The sequence below is a fragment of the Amblyomma mixtum genome, chromosome 2 (assembly GCF_055824585.1).
Source record: "Amblyomma mixtum isolate Tamu chromosome 2, ASM5582458v1, whole genome shotgun sequence".
In the NCBI taxonomy this organism is placed as follows: Eukaryota; Metazoa; Arthropoda; class Arachnida; order Ixodida; family Ixodidae; genus Amblyomma; species Amblyomma mixtum.
The window spans coordinates 181645861-181671751 of NC_143013.1; the positions used below are offsets into that span (position 1 = coordinate 181645861).

Below are 25891 nucleotides of genomic sequence, written 5' to 3' on the forward strand. Positions count from 1 at the left end.
CGCTGGAGATGTTGGTAAAACGTTTCCGAAAAAACGACGACGCCGTCGACGTAAACAAGACAGCTTTTCCACTTGAGGCCTGTGAGGACGGTGTCCATCATCCGTTGGAACGTAGCCGAGGTGGAGCACAAACCGAAAGGAAGCACTTTAAATTCATAGAGGCCATCTGGAGTCACAAAGGCGTATCTTTCGCGGTCCATTTCGTCTACTTCAATTTGCCAATAGCCGCTCTTAAAGTCAATGAATGAGAAGTACGTAGCGCGCCGTAACCTATCGAGCGATTCGTCAATGCGCGGCAACGGGTAGACGTCCTTTTTGGTCACAGTGTTCAGTTTGCGATAGTCGACACAAAACCGGAGAGTGCCTTCCTTCTTCCTAAAAAGGACTACAGGTGAAGACCTTGGGCTTTGGGAAGGTTGAAAAACGCCATCGTCAAGCATTTCCTGAACTTGAGTTTGGTTAACCGCCCGTTGTTTAGCAAGAACACGATAAGGCTGCTGTCGTATAAGACGAGCGTCGTCAAAGGTGATGATGCGGTGCTGCCTGATGGGTGTTTAACGAACCTTCGAGGAGGAAGCGAAGCACGACTTGTATTCCTTCAGCAGCTGTTCCAAAGCCAGGCGTTGCTCCCGAGACAGGTGGCAGTTTGTCGACGTTTTCAAGGGAAGGTTCGTCAGTGCCGGCTGCCGCGGACGCAAAACAAGCGGGAAAATCGATAACAGGTTCGGCAGAAGCGACATCAGTTGGTGCAAAAAGGTGCCGGTACTCATCAGAAAAATTAGTGACCAGGACCGCAGACCGGCCACCATGAAGCGTCAGTAGACTGCGAGCGGCGCAGATGCCTTGAGTAAGCAGGAGTGAACGGTTAGCCTCGGCGACTGCTTCGGCGTCATGCAAATCGTTGCAAGTGACTTCAACAAAAACACTGCTCCCTGGCGGAAACGTCACACTCTCTCCAGAAACACGAAGGGCGGCACTGCGGTGGCAAGATTCGGCGAGGTGGGCCGCTTTACTGGTCGAAAAGGTGGTGATTCTTTGGCGGAGGTCGATGACAGCACAATACTCCTGCAGAATGCCGATAATGAGATCGCGGGAGCAGTTGCACAGAACTGCACAAGTGACGACGAACGTAGATCCGTGAATCTGAACGCGAGCCGTGCAAATACCCTTTGGAGTAACGAGATGACCACCGGCAGTACGGAGATGCACTACACAACAAGGATTAAGCACTTTTTGTTAGAAGAGTCGCCAATTTATCACTCATAATTGAATAGTCAGCCCCGGTGTCCACTAATGCACTGTCTGTGATTGGCGAGAAGAACAGGTATGTCCAAAGAAACGGAGCTGTCTAGGTCGGATGACGGTGCTATCTGTTAACGGTCGGAGCGTACCGGCGGCGGCGGGAGGTCTTCAGCGCAGCGACTCCCAGCGACCTCGCCCCCGAAGGTCGCTGGTCTCAGTTTTCCCGGTGAGGGCTGGGCGAGTGACCCTGTGCCGCTCGCGAGGAGCTGTGCTGGTTCGGGGAAGAGTGCCTCGGAGAAGATGAGCGCAGCTGATGCGGCGCACGGGCGGTAATTCGCTGTTCCGCGAGGAAGTTTCAATGGCAGGGAGCCGGTGGCCAAACTGGGGTCCGCGCGAATCGGCTCGAAAGATCTGCAGACCAAGGCGTCGATAACAGCAATTGCGGTAGAGATGGCCAGGTTCCCCGCAGTGAAAGTAGTGTGGCCGGTTGTCAGGTGTGCGCCAGACATCGGCCTTCTGCAAGGGCGCTCGGCGATTGTCGAAATACGGCACTGGTGGAACTGAGGACTGGAGTACAGGAGGTGTTACTGGAATCGGCGGTGGCGAAGCTGCAGCCGGGCGCCTCGCAACTTCGGCATAGGTGGGACGGCTGTAGTCTCTCGGCGGAGGTGGTGTTTCGACGGTAGGTCCCCTGAACGCCTGTTGCACCTCCTCGCGAACATGAGCGGAAATCGAACCAAGCGCAGACTGCGAAGGGCTGCAAAATTTGAGGACCTCTTCACGCACAATGGTGCGAATCAGTTCGCGCAAATCGTCAGGGTGGCTCGCGGCGGTGGAAAACGATTCGGTGACTGCAGCAGCATACACGGGCCGGTTGTAAGTCGCAGAACGTTGTTGAAGAACCTTTTCCATCGCCGCGGCCTCTGCAAGGAATGCAGCAACGGTCGATAGTGGGCTGCGCATGAGGCCTGCGAAGAGCTGTTCTTTGACGCCACGCATCGAATGGCGGAATTTCTTTTCTTCGGGCTTTGCCCGATCAGCTCTTCTGAAGAGGCGCGTCATGTCCTCGACGTACACCTGAACGCTTTCGTTCGGCAGCTGGTTGCGAGATTGTAGTGCACGCTCAGCTCGTTCGCGACGATCTACGCTTCTGTAGGCCTCCATCACCCGACGACGGAACTCATGCCAACAGATTAAAACGCCCTCTCGCTTTTCAAACCAGGGTCGAGCACCATCCTCGAGGCTGAAGTAAACGTTCCGGAGTTTGGCTGCGTTGTCCCATTGGTTAAACGCAGCTACGCGTTCAAAGTGAAGGCGCCAGTCCTCCACATTCTCAAAAAGTTCCCCAAGGAACGTCTTGGGAATCCGCGGAGTCTGCAAGGTGTAGTGGGTTGGCGCGGCAGCGGCGGTTTTCAGAGGAGGAGGAGCGGCTGTCTCTATGGCGCCGCTCTCTAATGGTCCAACCTCCGAAGGCAGTCCCTGGATCCTCCGACTGAAGCAATGTACCGGGTTGCCAAGCGGTACAGGGCTGGCGCGCCGGCTGCCTGGAGGGGTCTCTTGCATGGGCTCACGAGTACCCGGCACACTGCACCAGACTGTAGCGTACTTTTGACGAAGGGAGCTTTAATACTAGGCACGAAGACAGACAAGGCCAGGCAAGCTGGGGACGCAAAGGTTGGTTGGTTGGTTGGCCTCAAGTAGAATGGCACATACCCACTACGGGGGAGTGGCCAAGACAAAGGCGGTGAACTGTTGGAATGATTAGGAGCTTTAGAGGAAAAGGAGAATTAATAGGGTATAGGCTGACAGATTGGACGACGCAACGAAAGGGGTCCTGTTAGATGGGAGATCGAAGATGGGACGACGGCTTTGTGTGCAAATTTGAATGCATCATATGGAATGGTTCAATTTTGTATTGACTGAAAGAGAGACAGAAAAAAATAAAAAATAAAATAAAATAAAAATATAATAATAATAATAATATTAATAATAAATGAACTGTTTGATAATCAGAAAAATGAAAACAAATAGAAAAATAAATAAATAAAATTTACATTAGCATGGGAGTCGCTGTGTTTCTACAAGAAATTTTTGAACTGCACAGCGCGCACTCCTGTTGCTTCGTCCAAGCGAAGTAGCGCCAAAGGAAAGAACAACCTCAGTGGTCACAGGCAGACCCAGCTGGTGAAACGGAATTTCTAATAGGCGCCTCCTCAAAGAAGAGAATCGGCGGCAGAACAGCAGGTAGTGATCCACTGTCTCAGGCTCGGCACAAAATGGGCACAGTGGAGAAACCGCGACAGATTCCTCACGGCGCGAGCCCTACTTCGTCGTCGTCGTCAGCTATGCGCCACCTGGCAATACTAGGTGGCAATATACCTGGAAGGCCTTCACCAGGGGCACCCGTCCCCTACATGAACGCCTGTCACAGAGGCTTCAGAGACGCACGTATGTATGAGATCAGAAAAGGCGCCTAGAAGAGCTGCGACCCTAATAGTAGTGCAGTCGGAGCAGTAGTGTGTGGTGGTTGATGGTGTTGGCCTCAGTTGTACTGGTATGAAGCCGTGATCGGTGATATAGGCGACGGCTTCGTGTTGACTTTCGAAACAATAACTGACATATCCAAAATGTATTAAACCTCTTTTTGGGCTAATTGGTGCATACTTTAACTAGAGAAAAAATCTGGCGCCATACCATGCACACCACAAGAGAAGGGCTTGTGTGTCGTCTTTGTTCTTCTCTTGTGGTGTGCATGGTTTGGAGCTAGTTTTTTTTTCTCTAATTCAAATATCGAAAGTACATAGTGGGCTACAAAGGTGGAAATACGTGATTCGTAGCGAAAGTTAAGAGAATGAAACACATGCTTCGAAGCGAAGGATTAAAAATAGTCCTATCTAAGGAACATTATGTCGCTGAGGATTCGGCGTGCGCAAAGGAAGAAGAAGGAGTCCGAGCTTGACATCAGAGGGTCCCAAAGACATTCGGTGCAAAATTGCTGCAGCTGGCATGGCTTCCATATGGAGCGAGTCCCATCTGCCTTCCGAGTACGCTCAGGAAACCACAGATGCCTACGTGCTCGCCAAGAACGGCTACACGCTTGGCGCCGAGATCGGGTCTGGGTCGTACTCCACGGTCTGGTAAGCAAACTAGGGCTCCTACTCTACATGGCCACCCTTGCGCGCAATCTAGGGAAGCTAGAATGTTCGAGCATCGTGAAGCAATGTGTAACAGATGCTCACGGCAGCTAAACCATGCGCACAAGCAGTGAGAGCAGTCATCTGAAAGTGCCGTTTGAGGAGTCCTATTTGCCAGGCGGCATATATGCATCTGGACGCCCCCGCGTATTTCTACAATTGACTCAAAATTATATTTCAGGAGAAGCTATTAACCTGGATTACAGGGCGGGCAGTGTTAACATATAGTCCAGGTCACTCGGGATTTTGGCAGGCGCATTACTTGTTAAAAAGAGATTTGTTTTGTTTGAAAGATTATGCGGTCATCGCAATTACTTGGCATCTAACATATACGCCTTACAACTCACTTTCTCATCACATCTCTTCTTAGGCACCCTTACTATTTTTTTAATCAGCTTGCACGTAATACAATATTTCTTCTCCTTCGCAGCACTATTCAAGCACAAAATATGCTACAGAAAAAAATAATCATAAAAAAATATTTTTGGGATATTCCAAACCATAGGTACAAATTTCAGTCTCGAAAACTTTTAGCTTACTAATCTTCTTCCTAACTTCTTACTGCCCTGGAAAAGAATCTTCTTCAACATTTTTCTGGGCGCTGTACACATTTAGTCGCCTGTATTTTGCTCTCGACTGCGGGCTCTTTCTCTGTGCTGTATTTATAACTTGATGTCCCTTCGGCGCTTATCTATAACAAACATGAATTTGCGCATATCCCTGTGTGTGCGTTTTATCAAACTGTCAACATTTACCGCATCTCATCAGTTGCGTGACTGCACTGCAGACACTGTCTGCATACCGTTCCCTTCAGAGTCGACAGAAAGACCTCCATTCCTGAAATCAAACGACACGTTCTCTGATTATATGAGACCAACAATGCAGTGAGCTGTAAAAACCTTGGAGTGGTGGAATTTATTCGGAAACCCTCCATTGCGGCGTCGTACTTAGCCCACACGTGACTTAACCCTTTGAAGGTTTTTGCTGTATATGTACGGCGGCGGTTTGCTGTCCAGCAAGGTCTTTGCCGTACGGGTACGGTTTCGATCTTCCGTTTGAAATTTTGCGCCAATAGAACAATGCGTGCTCACTGGGGGGTGCTGCCACCTCTTAGGACTTACAAGAAGTGTTTGAATTTTGTGCTGCCTTCTTACGGAGATAAGCAGAACTTATGTCTAGCTTTAGCGCGGCGGCACAGACTGCGGCAACACCCCATTTGTAGTTTTGGTTTCGCCGCGTGATCGCAACGGAGTCGCGCGAAATTTGAGTTTTCTTTTTGTCAGCACTATCTTGCAGGGGCTGCCGAAGTTGATTTCTATCTTTATTGGCGCTGCTCTTAGCTTGCTTATCACCGTTGCTCGCGAGGTATTCTCGCCCTCTGTGGCAACGCGCCTACGCGATTTCGATTCCGCCGCGGGATCGCAACGGAGTCGCGCGAAACGTGTTTTCTCTTTGTGGGCACTGTTTTGCAGAGGCGGCGAAAGTTGATTTCTATCTTTATTGGTGCTGCTCTTAGCTTGCTTATCACCATTGCTATTCTATTCTATTGAACATTTTCCAGTTCTCAGTGATGCTGTCACCAAAGTACTGATCCTAATTTTTTTTGCGATTTATTCTCGATTATATACATTTTGTAGATTCAAGATCCGCAATAAAGTAATTTGACCACCTGGGACAGTTTTCTTCAAAATAATTCGACCCTCAAAGGGTTAAGCACGCAAAAAAAGCACAGCTTCCTAAGAATATATATCTGGCGGAGATATAAACCCGTTTTAGCTGTGCACAGTCAGAAAATGTCCGAGGTAGGAACTTTTCCACAGCGCATTTGGACCCTTTGTTGTGGGGTATGTATTTACTTGTTGCGCTTTAATGAGACCAATATGCAGTTATTAAGTAAAACAAAAGTGCAAACACTTAGGGTTTTATCGATGTTTCCGCTACACAATAAATTAATAATCTCTACTTGCACGCTGTACTGTGTGCTCTCCGTTGAAGATATTCAGGATTGAGTCGCTGGCCAGTTCATGCCGCTCGTGATTAGGCAGTTGCGTAGAACGTGTCTTTCACTTAGAGTTTGCCAGAAAATGGCGCGTCCCTTGCTTTCTGCGCAGGATGGTCGAGAAAGACAACCTCGCGTACGCCTGCAAGATAGTCAACATGGCCAAGACGTCCTCCGATTACCGGACGAGGTTCCTGCCCCGAGAGATAAACATCATGGCACGGCTCCGCCACCCCAACATCACGCGAGTTTTCCAGATGATATGTGAAGCGAAGAAAGTCTTCATCGTTATGGAGCTTGCGACGGGGGGCGACCTCTTGTCCAAAATTCAGGTAACCCATCGCGCGTTCCTGCCATAGCGATCGTGGTGAAATCCCGTGGGCCCTTTCCCATTCATCTTTTCGTGTTCTGCTTTTGTACGCCAATTCAAGCTAGAAGCCAGCATGGTGGGATGTGTAAGAGAGGGGTGGCCAGTCAAGTGCAATAGCCCGGATTGACTCGCAGGGACCGTTGCGTTTTTGCGAAGAGTGATCTAACATGACAAGTGTTCTCAGCTTGCTGCAAACTTGTAGTATTAGAACAAATAAAAAGCCGACAGTCGCAAACAGGTCGAACATTATGGTTTCTCAAAAAAAAAAAGGTAGGGCTCTGTACTAGCCGATCGCGCGCACTTAAACTCCAACTCGCCATCAGAACAAATTGACTGCAGATCGTATTGTGTCTATTACCTAATAAACTTACCTTCGGAACAGTTTGTTGGCTGATCATTCATTGTGAAGAGCCACTGCGGTGCACTCTATGCTTTCGTTATAACATCACATCCCATTTTCCATTGTGATGTTAGTGCTGCAGAAACTGTTTCGAGCGGTACTTATCAAGACATTTCTTATAAAATTTGAGGCACTGTCACAGTATCTTGTTCCCGGCATTGAAGAGTTGTTCTAGGACAGCCAGCATTAAAATGAGTAAATCTGCAAAGCACAGCAAACTAGTCGATTCGGATGCCCTGGCTGCAACTACGACCACAAGTTGAATTTTCAAATAACTTCAGTTTTCACTGCAGTTTACTTAATTGATTGCACGACTAGGATGGTATAAGCGAAACCTGCACACCGCATCTTCTCACAGCGCTCCCAACGCAGTTTACAACAGCTAATTTTGTCCTTGCAGTCGTTTTTTACCGCAACTTTCAGCACTGAAAAACTTCATGTTACAGGATATTGCAAAAAGAATCAGAGGAGTACTAATTGCAATAGAACAGAGTGCACTGTCAAAAAACAGATATAAAGACATAAATGAGGAATAGCATTTAGAATGAGATACAGAAAGAAGAAATTGCCCGATGATTACGCTCCTCGGTAATGCGATTTTTGAGCGCAGCTGCTGCGGTACCCGAACCGTAGGCGACCGCGTACGGAACACGCTGTGCCGAACGGAGGCGGCTCTGGGTATCCTCTGGGGCAGCGCGTACAGCGTTCAGAAAAAAATTTATTTACATATGTATAAATGCGAAGGTTTCTGGATACATTGACATTTACAAGAAGACATGACATTAAGCACGTAAGGCAAGCCGATTACAGACGTGCCATAAACATATTTGAGTAGCTAACAGGAATTTCACGTGGGTGATAAAAAACAGGATACTATACCTATTGACAGAATAGTGAAAAAACAATAATCTGACACAGTAGAAAAGGCCTTAGCGCCAGTTTGGCTTAAAAGCCAGAACAAGACGACACATTGTTCCGCCACCGATGAGCCTGCCCTCAGCGCTCTCAAAGCGTGCGGTACTCGGGTGCCATCTCTAGCGAGCGACGCATATCTCCCCGGTGACGTAGGTAGCAACCAGACTACTGCACGCGCTGTTTTGGTACCAGGGGCCGCACGATCTTTCCTCCTCGCGATCTTTTCGCTATCGCTGTCTTTCATCCTCCATTAGCTCCGCGATTTTGAACGCAGTTTGATTTTGCGATCACTGAGAGAAAGTTAGGACAAATTTGCGCACGCAATCGTCTCACTTGGGAATGGCAGTATGTCGTTTTACACGATGCTGATAGTGAAATTTTATGGCTTGCGGGCGTCAGTGGCCAAAGCGAGCCATGACACAATATTTCTTCTTTTAGTAAAAATTGGGTCAGAGACCCATTTCCCAAGCATTTCACCTGAAAGCTTGTGCCCGTTGTAACACCGGTCGGTACTGTGCGGCACTGGTGATTGAACCCCGCGCCTCCCTCATGCGAGGCGGATGCTCACACGACTAGGTCACCGCTGCGGTTCTTTTACACAATGATATGCCGTTAAATGTAAGGGTTGCTGGGCTATCTGTCTGCAAATGCATCCACCATAGTGGGTTTTGTACAGGTGGTTGTTTTAACCCTTTGTGGCAGAAAACGTTGTGAGCATTGCACGCTGCCTATTAAAGGTGGCATAGTAATACCTATTACCTTCTTATGAGATATAACAATTTTTTTGATGTCTAATGTTAAAAGTTCTCGATGAAAAAAAAAATTAGAAATTATGCGTCCCACTTGCCTGTGAAAGCACCTGATAAAGTGTGTCATATGTGTCCACTCACCACTGGAGAACAACAGCTTCACAAAAAAAGCGCTTTTATTGTCTGATGTGAACTTAGTATAGGCATGCAAAGAACAAATGAGACAATATTCAAGAACCTACTTTCTATTACATCACAAAATTGTCAAGAAATGTTCATCCACTCGCTGTGGACATACAGTCAACAGTCACGCGCATGCCTGTAGCTGGCTACTTCCCGTTTTGAAAATGCAGACGCAAACTACACAAAGAGCCTCTCTACATAATTTGCATGTGGATCGCGTTCTCAGTTTTCTTGTTATGTTGTCCGCAACCTGAACTTCAAGACATATTAATAATGGAAAACACCAACTAAATAAAAAGCTAGAAAGCTGAGATTTACATGTTGCCCAAATTTTTGAGGCAGCAGTACGGGCAGGAAAGAAAAAGGCAATATAAAAAAGAAATTTAGGAACTCTTTAGTAAGAAATAAACATTTTGACAATACTCGTGATGTAGCAGCTGTAAAGGCACCAAGATACTTCTTAAAACGCGTGCAGCTCGCAAGCGAGTGATTCGTTTCAGATACGGGTATGTCGTGCCACCTGGTGATAGGTGGCAAGACAAGAGGAAAGGGATTCTTTACAAATCCACGAGGTGGCGGCACAAACAAGAAAGCGTTGTTCGAAGCACGGGAAGCTAAGAGTAAAATGCTATATGAAGAACGCCTGAAGAAGTTGGACGATAAAAGGTGGGCAGCTAAGGTATTTAAATACTTATACAGAAAGAGCGTTAACTCACAGTGGCGGAAAAGAACTAAAAAAATTACCAGTAAGTATGCCGGTCATGAGGACGGAGAAAGAAAGAGCATTAAACGACAGGTCAAAAACGCGGAAGTTAAAAATTGGATTAATTCAATGGAAAAGAAGCATAGTGTAGAACACTATCGATACTGGAAAAGGCAGATCAGGAAAGAATTTTTCTATGATAACTCAAGAGGCAGTGCCCTACTCTTTGAAGCTAGGTCAGGGTGTCTTAGAAGGCGCAGCTACAAAAAAAAAACAACGAAGATGATCACACATGTCCAGAGTGTGGTAGATCTGTGGAAACAATTCAACACCTCATACTCAAATGTGATAGTATCGATCCGGATGTCGATGCAGGCACAGTCACCCTTCCTGAAGCCCTAGGGTTGAAAGATAACAATGGTAAAGTAACTAAATCTGCAGTGGAAGTTAGCAAAAAGCGATTGGAGGACTGGTGGCTGAAAACAGAGATATGACATATGGTTAGAAGTGTAGGAAATCGTAGTGAAAGAAGATGGCGAATCTTAATGAGAATTAACAACAGAGTTGAACAAAAATAATGAAAGAAAAGCTGAGCATGGTGGCAATTGGCACGACCCCGTTTCAAAGGGGACGCTCTTAACCATCCACCCATCCATTTGGTGGAGTGGTTTTAACTTTTAAACTCACAGCTCATAATATGGCAATGAAAAAAGTTGGAATGTTTTTTGACCCGCTATATGTAAACGCGTTTACGAGGTAATTACTAGACAGCCGACGCAAACTGAGCGTGACCTTCCCGCGTGCCCCCGCCGTACTTAGTTCTCAATTTCCCACCTTACGCTTCCGCCCTTTCTCTTCCAGCACAACCTTTCCCTCTGCCGTTCCGTTCTCTATCTCCCTTCATTATGGAAGTATTTTCGTCTTTCGCCGTGTTCTTTTTGCTTGCGGCGCTGGTTACGCCGAAAATGACAACAATGCGCAAGCCATGAGCGGGCACCTAAGAGCTGAGCTCAAAAGTAGTGTGGATAAACCTGGTTTGAGGGAACACTTATATCGGGTTCTGTTGTAAGTCTTGAAAGCTTTCCCGCTTTTTTTGGAGTGTTTAAATTGAGTAAGCTGCCGAAGACGCGCTAAAGTTCACCAGTAAACGAAAACGTCTTGTTCTCTTCCCAGAGCGCAGGTCGCCTTGACGAAAGGACAGCTCACCACATATTCGTCCAACTTGCATCTGCTGTGGCCTACCTCCACCGTCGTAACATTGCACACCGCGACCTGAAATGCGACAACGTGCTCCTGACACCCCAGCTCGTTGTCAAGCTCGCCGATTTCAGCTTCAGTCGCTACTGCAGTACGTTTTCGGGCTCTCTTTGTTGGGCGCATAAGAGAACTACTATTAAGCATTGAAAAGCGCGAAATTTCTCGAAGCACTCGATTTTCTGTGAATCAACGCACAAATGCACAAAACACTTTTTGCAAAAGAACCTTTTCCAAAAAGATCAAAAGTAGCTCGTGGCAAATTTTTTCTGCATCTTTTATTTTGGAGGGGGTGTCGATGCGACCTCTACATCTTGCTCACTGGCTGTAGAGCCTTTGCTCTCACTTTGCGGTACTCTCTCCGGCAGCTTGTAGCCCTCATCACAATCTAACCCATCCAAGTTTTCATCCTCGCTTCCACTTGGGTACTTGAAAGTAATTGCGTGGGTTTTCTTGTCTGTCAGGCGCTCCCAGCATATCTAGAAAGCGTTTTTTGATATCAATATATCCACTGATGTCGTATCTGGACAACGTCTATGAATGTTTCTTTCATGAAAATAAACCACACGCCACTGTTACTCAGACATAAGCGTTAAAAGAAATCATAATTTTTATGCATTTCTCTGGAAGGTCAGACGTCAGGATCCTGGGTGTTTCAAACGTGTATGTAAGCCGAACGAGCTGAAATGCTTGACAAAATGCAGTTCTAGAAACATGAAACTGCACAAGTGCATTCGCTAAGCTTCCAGTAACAGGCTGTCGGTGTTCTCAACAACGCAATGCCTATGTTGAGGTGGGCGAATCAGAAGAACGAGCCACATTTACTGCCTTGGCGGTTTGCCTCCGAAGTCTATGATCTGGGCGTTCAAAATGTTGTTCTGCGGTACCCGTGACGTGATCTATTGACAGCGACTACGAGCCCCAATTGCCACATGTGAGGCAGCTAGGAGCATTGTGTTTTTCAGCGTGTTTTCTACTTTAATAATGCGATAAAACTGCCGTGTTTGTAGCATTTGGGATACAAAGATTTACACTATTCGCTTATAGCGGGTTATTATAGGCATGCGATGTTATTGAAGCAAGCTTGTACTTATAAGATCTTTTCAAATATACGGTCAATACGCTGCAACGGCACTTAACCACTTTAAAATGACGCCACCTTGAGTCCCAATATGCCGAGGATTTCTTCTTTGCTGACTGCTGCAATGAACTCTGCAAACATGCATTATTGTTGTCTTCGCCACATAAATGGCTCTCCCGCCACTACAAAAAAAAATTCCTCTTTACAGGGCCGCCTCTAAAGATATCGCTAAATGCTACACAAAACGCAGTTACGTTAAGAATGTCGGCCGTTACGCTATATTTAAAATGACTAGGAGGATTTGTGCAGAATATTTCTTACCTTGCGCACTTCAGGAATAAAATGAGTTAACGGATTCATGTCTGGATGAATGTGATCCCCTCAAACTTACAGAGCTGTTGCTATGGGCCCTTGGTGATTAAAGTATATTGTTGCGAAAGCAACACTACGCGAGTCGCTGAGCCATTTCGCGGAGCTGAGGCAAGGCCATACTAAGCATGCGCGAGGAGCAGTGACGTCACACGGCGCACAGCTGGCGCACCGCCACCGTCGCTTCGCAGATGGCTCAGAGGTGCCGCCGCCGCACCCGCCAGTTGCGCATGCGAAGTACCAGCGCATACCTAGCGTGCCAGGGCCGCCGCCGCGCGCTCTCCATCGCCTCTCTCTCTGCTCGTTGGTTTCGTAATCCTCCAGGTTTAACCAGGGCTAAACCACTGCCAATTTTTACATTACTTACAAGCCTCTTTTAACTATGCTTGATATTTGTCCACGTCTCTTACGTGTTTGTTCTGATTGCCCATCCGCCCGTTATATATTATCCCTTAAAGGGTTCCGAAATTGATTAAGTAATGCTGAAAGGGATGATAAAGAAATGTATGTAGTTTTCTTCATCTGGCAGATACTCGAGTAACTGCCGCGCAAGCACGAGCGCGGGAAGGGTGGGCCGGCACCGCTGTACTTCCCTCTCCCCTCTGCCTTGTGTTTCGCAGACGACCCAGTGGAACGCAAGAAGATGGTGTTCAGCGAGACGTACTGCGGCAGTGAGGCCTACGCCCCACCTGAGGTACTGCAGGGTGTGCCGTACTACCCTAAGCAGGCCGACATGTGGAGCCTGGGCATCATCCTCTACGTCATGATGACTGGGGCGCTGCCCTTCCAGGACGGAAACATCGTCCGCCAGGTGCGATGCCCAGCGGTTGGCGGCTGACAGACAGCAGTCGACCTCTAAATGCGTGACAACGGTTGATTCACGAACGCAGAAAAAAATTTGTCGATCATGAGGCTTAGTGTCCTTTCAACGGAGAAAAATCCTGATCCTTTCACATACGCCTTGCGGCCGAACGCACAGCGGATATAATCGTAAACGGTGCTAGCTGTGCAATTTGGGGATCTGCATTTCGCAATCAGCATCCTAAATACTCCAAAAACTTAGATAATCAGAGGACGGCTAGTGTACCTTATTGCTATTATCCGCACTGCCCGTATCGATATATTGAATATTTACAGCTGCCGTTGCTGAACCTCTCAAAAAGTTTATTGTTTGAGAAACATTTGGACTGGAAGTAATTTTATAATAGAAGTGATTATTTGGCGATAATTTTCATTTTCGACAACAAATACAGTAGCTCACAGTACGAGAACCTCCTGCGGCGAAGTATAAATTGATATAAGCCACAAAACGCAGACGCCATTTGCAAACATTTGTATGACTTCATGGGAGGCGTTCTCCGCACCGTAAAAACCCTAATCCACTCATTTTATTGCCGCAGTCGACGGGGAACTTTATAGACCTGAAGAATTTGAGCCGTTTGGCGTTTTGTATTCATTATATTAAAATGTTTGGGAGTCTCAAAGCTAATTTAATTACACAGATCTGCATTAAATAGTGGCTGACCAAAGTGCGACAATTTTTAATTTTGTATTTTGAGTTTGAGCATTCCGAAGGGATGAACATAGTCTGTGAGGCATGCCACAGTTGATGGCTTCATATTTATTTAGACCACGCTGGTTCTATACCGTGCGCTGATATTGGACCGCAGAAGGAATTTCGCCACGCGTCTTCCGCGGTCGTAATTGTACTCTGGTCCTCCGGCTCAGTAAGCGAGCTTTCTAACCGCAGTGTCACCACGACAGTCCGCAAGAAAGCATCAACGCTGAAGCCGATGTTACGTTGGAAGGCCAAAATACTCGTTGCAAAGTTCCCTCTCCCCTCCAGATGTGCTCCTAAGCCCACTACAGTCATGTGGCGCAAAGGAACGCGCCCTTTAAGTTTCCTTGCGGCCGGACAAATCTGCAGTATAAGTTAACCTCTGACCCTAGCGCTTTCTTTGTTAACTAAATTTCGTTCGTGTGAAGTTTCGATCTACACTGAGGCTGCAAAGCACTAGTATAATTTTTACTATGGTGATTGGCAATGACGATTAATAAGATTGCTGGCCTGAAATCTGAGGCATCATATGTACTCCAGAACGAAAACTTATGCTCACACCTGGAGCCTGCTTCAAACGTAGGTCCTGTCGCCGCGGTGGCGCAGTGCTTATCACACTCGGCTTCCGGCCCGAAAGACGCGTGTTCGATTTCGGCCACGGCGGCGGCGCATTTCAATGGAGGCGAAATGCTAGAGGCTCGTGTACTGTGCGATGTCAGTTGACGTCAAAGAACCCCAGATGGTCGAAATTTTCCGAGGCTCTCCACTAAGGCGTCCTTTATAGCCTGAGTTGATTTGAGACTTTAGGCCCCATTAATAAAACCAAACGTAAACTCCATAACTGTTTTGTTTATAACAATTGACTCTTAAATTGCAAAGTGTACCTTGTAAATTTGCAAGGGACACTTGATCACAACCTAATGTTCTAATGTTCTGCCATATGATCGCATACATTTATTCGTTATACTTTATCGTTCAGAATATCTTCGCGTGTGGCCTGCCAAGACCTCATTGTGGGCTGTTCACGCTGAAGGCCCACCACATGCTGTAGCTCTCTGGACGTCCGTCTAAATCCTAGCTGACGTTACAGTTCCGCAATAGAAGCGACCATGGATATTACACGAGGGTACAGATCTGCGCTTCTAGATTAGGATCCCTGGCTCATTTGCCATGTCACCTCCTTAAAGTATTATTTTGCGATAGCAGAAAAGCCTGTACCTGAAGGGGGAAGAGCACTTTAGGTAGCCTCGCAATAACATTTGGAAGGGGTTTTTGTTTGTTCTGGTGTGAAATCTATGAAAAGAGATCACCATCTGCATTGTAAATACTCGTGATCTCAGCGAAAAATGAAGAATCAAGCTCTTTCGTACCTCTGTCCTGCTCATTCCTTGTGACTAGTTTTCTGCCTTTTCGTGCCTAAAATGGTAGCTTAAAGATGGTGGTGGTGATGCGGCTGTTTCCTTTTCAGCCGGCGGTAATATCGTGCGGGCATTGGAAAAACATCAGTACACAACGCAAACATAAAAAAAAAATTAAAAGAGGAAGGGAGCCACATAGTGGATCAGGCTGTGTGTACTCGTGCATCTCACCATCCCACTTGTATGTGGCGTGCCGCTGTCGTAGTCGTATGCAGCGACTGGTGCCCTCTGGCTAGGGTTCTCTGCTATGAATTTCTGAAGGCAGGCTTCCCTTACAGACACTGCACCGATGCCCGGCTGGCCCTCTGCCTACGCTAACCCGAGCGTCTCTGGCAGTGTCAAGCCCCCTTCAGACTAACGCGATGGGCTGCTGGAGTGGAGGGTGATTTTAATGCGGAAACATTACTTCGCTATGTCGACATTTTGTGTCCGGAAAACGCTTCGGCAGATATTTCCCCGTTCGTCTGAGAGTTCAGCAAAAAAGAATTATCGTGTGTGATAGAGGATAATGTGAGGGTAATGCACGCAAAACTTTAGTCGATTTGGAGCAATTACTTAATTAATTAGAGACAAAATTCACTTAGACGTCAAAAAGTATTGGATGTTGATAAAGTGCAAGGACGTAAAAACAGTACTATGTATCTGAATTGCGAGAAAAAACGCAACGATGTGACAGAGGATGATAAAATGCCGCTGTACACCAAATTTGAATAATCTACGTTGATTAATTGATTAGAGGCCAAAAGATCAATTAGGAGTCAAAATAGCCCCGGACGTCCATATAGTGCAAGGACGCGAAAATAGCTGTAGAAGTCAAAATTGGAAGAAGTAAAAAAGGGAGGCAAACAGCCTAAAGTCAAGTAAAGAGAGGCGACGCATGCGAAGGAGGCCATCAATGTTTGCATTTTCCCAGAGCGGGTCTCCGCAGAGATCTCGACAACGTTTTTTCTGGCTAGTTCGGTGCTCTCCGTCTGGATTACTCATGAACGGATGGATGGATGGATGGAGGATAGCAGCGAACCCTGTGAAGATAGTTTATGGCAGTTGCTAACATTCATGGCTTTTTTTCTTTATGTTTCCTTAGTGCAAAAATTCCATATAAATTCGCCATTTTCTTCAAATACAATCCCTAATCCTGCACGTTGAAACTTGTGTCACCTATTCTACAGCTGCTCCTGGTGAGCAGCGTCTTGTCGCGGAAGCTGTGGGAAGCGCCGAGGGGTGCCGCAGCCAAAGGGGCGTAATAAGAGGCTTCAACCGGAGCACAGTACATGGCGAATAACCATTTAAATATGCGTCCATGCGGCTCCCATTGGAATGCGGACGATCTGGCAGTCAACCCCGCCCGAATGCGCTGCATAGCGGCGGCCATTTCAGTAACGTGCCGCAGCCTTCGCGACGTACAGCGGCGCCGGGCGCTGGCACATATCTGATAGCGAGGTGTTGTATGCTGTTTCCACTGATATCCCACAGTACAAGTGCCCGCAAGCTTCGTGTATTTATATGCTGGACATTTAGCAACATGCGTAGCAAAACAGATAGCAGCACTCTAAGGTGATTTTTCAGATCGTATATCGATGGAAACTTAATAGCCACTGATTAGAGACGCATTGTAGCCAAGCGCGAAACCGCGCAGTGCCAAAATAGCGCTGAAGGGAATGAAGCATGGGCAGGTAAATGCAGAAAATGGGTTCTCATCCCAGGTCGGCCTGCAAATGAACCGCGTCATTCATTTTCCCCTGTATGTGGAGTGCACGCCTCAGTACAGGAACCTGGTGTACCTCTTGCTCGAGCCGGTGACCACACTGCGAGCAACAATGAAGACGGTCGTGAGGCATCCCTGGCTTCTTCTCTTCCCGGATCCGACAAACACGTAAGCCCTCCTCAGGGTGATTTCAATGGCGTGGGAAGTTGCCGCCAGATCAACACTGGATGAAGGGTTTAAATTCATCAGGTGCATGAGAGTTCTTCCAGATATCGCGGCGCCATTATTTTTGAAACAAGAGTGGCATTTTCAGAACCTAATCCATTGCAAAGAATTCTAGATTTGGTCTCAAGTTTTTTATTTGCGGTTGAAAAATCCGGGTAAAAATTCTGCGGTGTCCATACTACGCCCTTTAAGCTTGGCTTACGCCAAGTAGCACCAGAAGAGAAAAAAAAGCTCCCTGGACAAGGAAAATTAGGGTCCGCAACAAATTAGTAGGCATGGTAAAAATACATCAATTTTTTTTTTATGGCTGCCATTCAATAATGAGTACTGAAGTCTACCTGCAATAGAAAAACGCACACGTTGCATACTCTTGTTTGTCGCTGAGACTCACCGAATAAACAGGAGCATGCATTCTGAAAACGGCAGAAAAAATATACCTCCTCCTCGGAGTAAAACGCTATAACCAGTCGGTTCGATGGATGAATGAATACAAGTTAAGAGCATACCCTCTGAAACGGGGTGATATGATTTGGCACCATGCTCGTCTCTTTTTTCAAACAGTCTCTTCGTACTTTCCTATGTATATCTGTACATCATTTACACATGCCTCTAGATATTTGCATTCTGCCAGTCGGGTGTATCTCATGGCCTTGCATTGCAAGCGCCTGGGTAGTAGAACCATTCAAAATCATCAGTCGCAACTTGGTTGCGCCAAAAGTGAAGCGTACAGTGTCTTCTTAATCCACAAGACTTAACCAGAGTCCTGGAAATCTTCGGGGCGATCAGCTAATAGTAAAATATCACACGCATACACTAAACCACAAAGCCACTGCTCTACAACCGTTCCGTCCCATCTGTACGATAGACAGCAACCTCGATTTACTTTCACTTAGCCTTCCTTCAAGTCTATCGTATAAGTCATGAAGAGTAGCTGTGAAACAGGACAACCCGGCCTTAATTCTTTGGGCACCTCGGCAGTTGTCGTACTCCGTATCCCTTCCTATGTAAGTTCGACTTTATCTCGGTAGATTTTCTTTGCCAGACCGGTTACCTCATGACCGATACCCTCATCTTTGAGAGTATATTGCACAGCACATCTCTGTTGACTTAGACCCGCCGCGGTGGCCTAATGGCCGTGGCGCTCGGCGGCTGACCCAAGAGACGCGGGTTCGATCCCGGCCGCGGCGGTCGAATTTGATGGAGCCGAAATTCGAGAGGCCCGTGTACTGTACGATGTTAGCGCACGCTAAAGAGCCCCAGGTGATCGAAATTTGCAGAGCCCTTCACTGCGGCGGTAGTGGTGGTGATGAAAACTTTATTTGGAACAGCGGAATTTGGGACACGTATACACCCCTGGGACCCCGCACGGCCCCACTGCAATCAAACGTTCATGTCCCGGAGCCTCATCGCGCTGGCAGCCCGCCTTGCAGCGATGGCTTGCTTGGACGGGTTCTCGGAGCGCAGTAATGTCTCGCAGGCATCCCTCATAGCCTGAGTCGCTTTAGAACGTTAAACCCCAATAAACCATGAACCTTGAACATCTGCTTACATTGTCATACGCACCAATTTGCCCACGAGGGCAAAATACAGAGATGTTCTATACCCTAGCTATATATATTCATTGGGTAACCGCGAAAAGACATGCATCTATGTGTCCAGTGCTTCTGAACCCGTGTTGAAGTCCTCCAAGTACCTTAATACTTTCTATCCATGCCTGCATTTTGATGCGCAAGCTTCACAATGTGATATCGTGCTTCGATCGCCGTGTGCCTAGTTTTCACCTTCAAATGACCTTGAGCTTCGAAAGGAAAGGAAAGGTGCCCCTAGGTCAGTGGACACCTTATTCGCCCTTTTAGCCACAAAACCAATGCAGCGGGAGCTTGGAAAGCAAAGAAAGCCGCATAACTGCCCTCTTGGAACAGTGGACACCTCAACCGTGCTTTAAGCTACGTGGCGGTAGTGAAAGATGTGCTCTGCTTGCGTTGGCATTGACAACGTTGTGTAACAAACGCAGCACTAAAGCCATTGGCTGTCGGCGTTCACTGTGTTCATTGGCGTTGGCGTTGACCACGTTTTACACTCCGGTCATTTTTAAAAAATGAGGTGCGCATAGTTGGCTCCCTTGGTCAGTGGACGCCTGAATGGCGCTGATAGGTACGTGGGGTGATGAGAGAGAGATGCGGGCTGCATGCGTTAGCGCCGAAAACTTTGTGGTAGACACGCGGCAATGCTGCAATAGGCCGCAGCGCTCACTGGGTGAGCGAACTCTCGCGATCAACCATTAACTGCCGCCTGCCAGGGTGGGTGCGCTGCATATCCAGTGTCCGGAACGCACTAAGTGTTACAGACGCCAAGCCGCTTATCGTTGCTCGATACGCCATAGCTTTCTCTCTCTAACCAGGTTCAGCAGTAGTTGAACCGCAGCTAATTGTTATGCGAAGCATACTACTTTAGCTACCACTTCACCCCTTCACCGTGGTTATGCGCCTCCAAATCACGTGACACGATGATGCCACACCACGTGACACGATGACGTCACGGCAGTGGAGAAACGGGGGCCCACCTCGCGCCGTCGCTGTAGTTGTGCGCCTCCAAATCACGTGATACATGACGTCACACCACGTGACACGATGACGTCACGACAGTGGAGAATCGGGGGCCCACCGCACGCCGTCGCGGTGGTTGTGCGCCTCCAAATTACGCGACACGATGATGCTTCGCATTCTCCAGGCTTAACCAAGTTAAGCCTCAGCCATTTTTTTTTACTTTGCCGCCTGCATTGCCAGCCTGTAACAGATTATCGTAATCGCTCTGAATAATTTCAAGGTTCTCCTCTCTCTTTTACTTTGATAAATAAAATCCATTCTATTCTGTCGCCCGAAAGCGTTATATAAGCGCTATCTGGTCGTGGCTGAAGCCAATAAAAGAGCGTAACGCAATAGCAGCGCGTCTGAAGGAAAACAGTTTAGTTAGAATGCACACCTCTTTGCCGCACTTAAATACTATGACACCTAAATTCAGAGAGATATTTTTTCCTCTCTTTTGATCCATCAGAACTAGGAATGCATGGATCAGCACGCGGTAGTTTCGTACCAACGCTAAATAATCTATAATTTATTTATTCCGTCTTGTAGCTTCGGTTCCATCAGCCGTACGCTGGTTGTGAAGTATAAAAAGTATTTAGATCACATTAAACCCGAAAAAGAAACTGCTCAATAATCGCTGATGCGTAGGTACTTTTTTTTTGCTGTTGCAACGCTTGGAGTAGGCTAGCTGAAATGTTGTAGTTTAAAAACTTATAATCAGCGAATTTATCGCAGTTTATCTTGCCTTACATGACCAATACAGTCCTTAATCGCCACAACTAATGTTCGGTTGTTGAAATAGAAACGGAAGCAGCATGGATAAGAAATTGGATTACAAATTATTTAGTGGTCGTACGCGAATACCACGGGGTGGTTCAAATATGGTAATGCAGAACGGATCATTAAAAAGGTGAAAATACTGAAACCAAAATTTGCTGTCTTTAGTTATTCAATTATTTGCATATACTATCGAGGAGCCATGCAGGTCTCCTTTTATGATACTGGCATGCTCCATCATCCACCTTTAATCTAACAATCTAACAGTGAACCTATCGCTCATTTTGTAATTACTTGTTGCATGTGGCCGTCAAACCACAGACTACAGTGTACGTAATATGACCATCCGCTTTTCCTTATGGGAATGAACGTTGAAGAGTACTAAACCAACCTGCGGGACTCTGAGGCACCACACAGGGTGCCCTTTGCAGATACTATGAGTTATAATACGTGAATTCAAAACAGAGTGACTAAAGGGAAACTACAATTTTCATTTTATTAATCTGCAACTGTTCTGGGAGAAAAAACAGTCTATTCTAAAAAACATCTATTATAATATTGGAACCTCTTTCAGCACTGCGCATAATAAAAACGTCGTTTTGAGATAGGTGCATTTTTGCTAACCTCTTGCAAAGTAAATGACAAAAAGCGTTTTGTCTTTGAAGAACGGGTGAATATTTCATTATGAGAGGGCAAGGGAAGTCTAGCAAGGTTGCCATTAACTTCAAAATTTTTGAAATGACGGCCGCTGTTCGGAACGTTAGCTACGCTTCCATCTTCACCAACCGTCACGTTATGCTTACCACCTATTGTGAAACCAAGGACGCATAGGCGATATTTTTTGTGAAATAAAAAACAAGGAATGCCCTATGCTCCTCGGTTTCGGTGACTGTTTGCATCCATCATGTATGCCATAACGAGCCCCCTCTTTTCCCTTTCCTTTTCCACTAAACATCTAACGAGGGCCCCGATTCTGGCAGTCTTGATGCCGTATGTAGCATAATCGCACAGCTTCCGCCCTCTCCGTTCGATCGCTTTGCTACGTGACACTTGCTGTAATATCGCGTGTTGCGTAAACCAGAGAAAATCGAAAAAAAGAACTCCCGGCTTAACCGCGCGTTTATTCGGGCTCAAATTTCGCACAGAGGTTCCATTTGGTGGTCAGTTTTGTTTTATACTACATTTGGGTGGGGTACTTGCCTGATTCAGTCAGAATTATTTGGAAATCCCCATCGTATGTGGCGACGACGATCCAAAACTGAAAGACATCGCAGCAATGGTACCCGTGGCGCCATGTCGCACCCACCGGAGAAACCCAGCTGTGCTAAGTTGGTGAGCAAATTATCTTTGCTTGGTGCTCTCTGCTGCGAAGCAGCGCGAGACATCACCAAAAATGCGATCGTACAGCGATCAAGAGAAGGCCATGGCCGTGACTTGGCTATGCGCATGGCTACGCGGGGCCAACTCCTCCCACCGCCCTCCCCGGTAGAAAGCTCGTTTCTCCGATGGGTGCGAGATGGCGCCACGGGTACCACTGCTGCGAAGTCTTTCGGTGTTGGTTCGCCGTCACCGCATACGATGGGGATTTCCTTATAATTCTGACTGAATCATGCAAGTAACCCACCTAAATATAATATAAAACAAAACTGACCACCAAATGCAACCTCTGTGCGAAATTTTAGCCCGAACAAACGCGCGGTTAAGCCGAGAGAATTTTTTTTCGATTTTCTCTGATTTGCGCAACAGTCGGTACACAACATACTACGCTCGTCGCTATGGAAGAAGGTGGCGTTGCTAAACACTCAAATTTCGGTTACACTGCACCAAATACCCCCGAAACCAGATATTGGACGGCCGTCGTCGTAGCTCGGTTAGTTGAATACCGCACGCGGAACTCGGAGGTCGTGGGCTGGGATCTCACCAGCCGCATGAGGTTTTGTTTCTTCTTCTTTCTAAAAAGTATTCAATAAAATATTCACCCTATTATCCTCCCTTTGATGAACAGCACAAATAAAAAAACTAATAAAAAACTTTAAAAAACAAGACAACTGCGCTGTCTAGTCGGTGCAGCATAACAACAGAATCAATAATGATTATCTAAGCTTATGAAGCTGGATTTTCAACCTGTTTTTATCTTCCAAACTGTTCCCTCTGTGCGAAAGAGCCATGGTCAGTTTGTCTTTTTGAAGTCTCCAGTCTTCAGCGCCTTTAACAGATCGGCGCACTTACTAGGCACCCTCCGCTTTGTGCACCTCCAGCCAACTATCAGTTGAAATTCATCTTCCGCATACGTGCCTCCATCCACAAGAAACCAGCAAGGCAGCGGAATGAAAAAGCGAGGGAAAATTAAAATTTAGCGACTCACTGTGAAGGAGAGAAATGTAAAAGTGGAATGTGCAACGAATGCTGCTAACGCTGATTTGTCGCACTGCATTGTATGGCCGCTTGTGCATTGGATTGCTTTTCGGGTGCTTGTGTAAGATACGAATCATTTGTTGTTTGCACTCGTCCTACGTCATTTATCATTTGCACTTTTGCCCATATCTCCGGGTTATTTTAGGACATGGAAAACACGTTCGAATTCCGACGCAAAGTTTATAGCCGCTAGCTTCCATCCTCGATGAAACAGAAAGTGGAGCCTGCTGCCCTGCCCCAATGTATAAAGTTAGCCTTCTGATGCATTTCTTGCGAGGGTTGAATCATGTAATGCTCCTAACTCCATGATTTTTGCGAGGACTTAATTGTGTAGTTGCTCGCGACCTTCGAGGAGTTCGAAAAAAATTGCTCTGTTAGGGTTGTGGGCAACCTTCTGACGCAAAATTATCAAAAATATGAACTCTTGTAATACTAGTACGTTCTACCACCAACCTGCAACGGTGACGGGTTCTTGTTTTTTTTTTTAGACTAAGTCAGGAGCTGGACCCGTGTGCCAAGAGGTCCCAGCGGCACGACCCCCCGTTGGTCAGCGACCGGCAGCTTGTGCAGCTGTCGGCGCCGCGCACGGCTCCCGCCTTGGATGAGCACAGTGTCCCGCTACCCACGCTGGACCGGAAGGCAGCGGCCGAGAGCCTGCGCGAAGACAGCGCCGCCGGGAGGACTGGGAGAACGTTCGGCCAGGAGGCGCTAATCGCGCTTGACCTTCCACAGAACTGCGAAGTGCCCAGCTTTGAGGAGGACGGAGTGAGCAGCGTCTCCACAGGGCAGTCGAACTCAGAGGAAGACCTCTTCAGCGAGACCACTTCAACAACTACGCCTTCCGACGACGTGGACTTTCCTGAGGAGGAGGAGCCGAGTCTGCCCAGCGAAGAGCCGCCAATGGATAGCAAAAAGGGTAGGAGGTAAAGCTCTCATTGCGCAAAAATGCATACGAAGAGTGCATCTTGAGCGCTCCGGGGCATGCCTTAACCACTCCCTATACGCGCTCATCCTGTCCGCGCCCATCCTATCTTTTTTTAAGTCCTGCTTCCCTCTCTTCGACATGCGTGGCCAAACGGTCCGAAGCTCTGCTCCCTAGAAGGCTTAAAAATTTGTGGCAGACCTTTTGAATATGGCAGTAGACTCGTAGACATGGCGCGAAGTAGCTAAACATGACATCATTCAAACGCCATTTGCCCAGAGACAGTAGCCCTTCATGGCTCAAAATGACACGGTTACGCTCCGTTGGAAGAGAACCCTATTTAGAGATGCAGTAGCAGCCGCAGGAGGGCTCGAAAGAGGAGAGAGGCGCTGCGCAAAATGAGACATCAGCTGGCGTGCACCTTTTAGCAGGTAGCTACAGCGTTAATTTATTGCTTTTTTTGCTTTGCGGTATGCTTTCTCTGGTGCTCATTAAGGCACAGAATGTTTTTTGCGTTCGACCCAAAACCTACTGACATACAATGATATAATGCTTCTGTGCTAAATGAGTTGTCGCAGTTTAGCGCATGGGACCCGACGATTTCCAGTTGCAGGCAACTTCTCACATTAGGGCCCCTCCCTCGTTCTCCTCCCCAGAGCCACATGGCAGGAAGGGCCAGCTCAGTAAGGATGAGCTGCATGCCTTCTTCGGCCCTTTTAAGGCGATGGCCAATGACCGCGAGACTACGAGACAGCAGATGCAGGGCCGGCTCAAAAGGCAAGGACAGAGTTTCACCCAAGGCAACACCTATCCTGGACAACCTGTCGACGGAGCGCAAGACCAGTTTGCAGGACAGCAGCAGTCTCTCGACCCTACTTGTTGTCCCACTGAAACTGACGAGACCATGGGGCTGCGTCTGCCCCCTCTGGTCGCCTGCGAATGGGATCGTTACTCTGAAGCCAACCCCTACGCCATCGGCCGGTTCGCAAACGGCAGGTCTTGGACAGTGGCAGGCGAAAGGACCGTGTCTCCCACCTCAGTGTGCGGATCGCTCGGTTACGAAGCCTACGAACCATGTGAGCCGCACTCAACGACTTCCTCGATTTCTAGCAGTCGGTATCGTTAATTTTCACAAATGCTGTCGGAACAATCGGTGCTTCAAGGCGAAAATTCGGCACTCACTTGGTGCAACTTGTGTTCACAGGCCTTTTGCATTCAGTGCAATTTCGTACGCATGCTTTACGTTCTTGTGACTTTTTGTCTGCGCGAGGTCGTGTTGGGACTTCTGTTCGCGCGTACCGATGTGGAGAGCTTTATTTCCTCTGATGCCTCAATCTCGAAAGCTAATTAAAATTAACGATAGTTCGCTCGGCAATATTGAGTAGTTTCCCCCGTCACTTTGTGATACGTCTCTAGATAATTTTGTCATTCAGCATCCTAGCGTAGAATAATTGAACTAATATCGAAAGCCATGAATTATTTTTTCGCTTTGGTTTACTAGTTGTTTGCGAACGTTTTGAGTTTAATGGGCGGCAAAGTATTACGCAAATCATTTTCCCGGACTACCACTCTTCTGTTAAGTGTTTGATTATGTCCTTTAAAAGTCCATTTGCGTTGCTTGCAAAGAGAAATATTAGGGCACAGAACACAGCCTCTGCATGCAAGAAAGATTATCGAGAAAAGCTGGATAAATAATTTCGGAATATACGTTTCAGTATTTTAGTTTCCTCGCATGCCTTTTTTTTTTGCATTGTGAGCTAGCTAGAAAGACCGCATTGCCAGTGTGCCACATGAGCACTGTGAAAATAGAAAAGCGCAAAACATTTT

General features: G+C 47.1%; 1 protein-coding gene across 1 annotated transcript; it reads left to right on the forward strand.

Moving 5' to 3' along the window:
* Positions 1 to 4248: 4248 nt before the first annotated feature.
* LOC149361744 (testis-specific serine/threonine-protein kinase 1-like) lies at positions 4249 to 25190 on the forward strand. Its single transcript, XM_089568144.1, has 7 exons — positions 4249 to 4379; positions 6548 to 6767; positions 10929 to 11103; positions 13080 to 13270; positions 17139 to 17308; positions 23631 to 24058; positions 24721 to 25190. The coding sequence occupies exons 1-7, from the start codon at positions 4249 to 4251 to the stop codon at positions 25188 to 25190; spliced, it is 1785 nt and encodes a 594-aa protein (XP_089424270.1).
* The last annotated feature ends 701 nt before the right edge of the window (positions 25191 to 25891 follow it).

Excerpts from the sequence above, each read along its gene's own strand:
- LOC149361744 (XM_089568144.1), top strand. The coding sequence starts at position 4,249 with ATGGCTTCCATATGGAGCGAGTCCCATCTGCCTTCCGAGTACGCTCAG. Across the intron at positions 6,768-10,928 it reads ACCTCTTGTCCAAAATTCAG|AGCGCAGGTCGCCTTGACGA; the intron begins GTAACCCATCGC and ends TTCTCTTCCCAG. Across the intron at positions 24,059-24,720 it reads GCCAATGGATAGCAAAAAGG|AGCCACATGGCAGGAAGGGC; the intron begins GTAGGAGGTAAA and ends TCTCCTCCCCAG.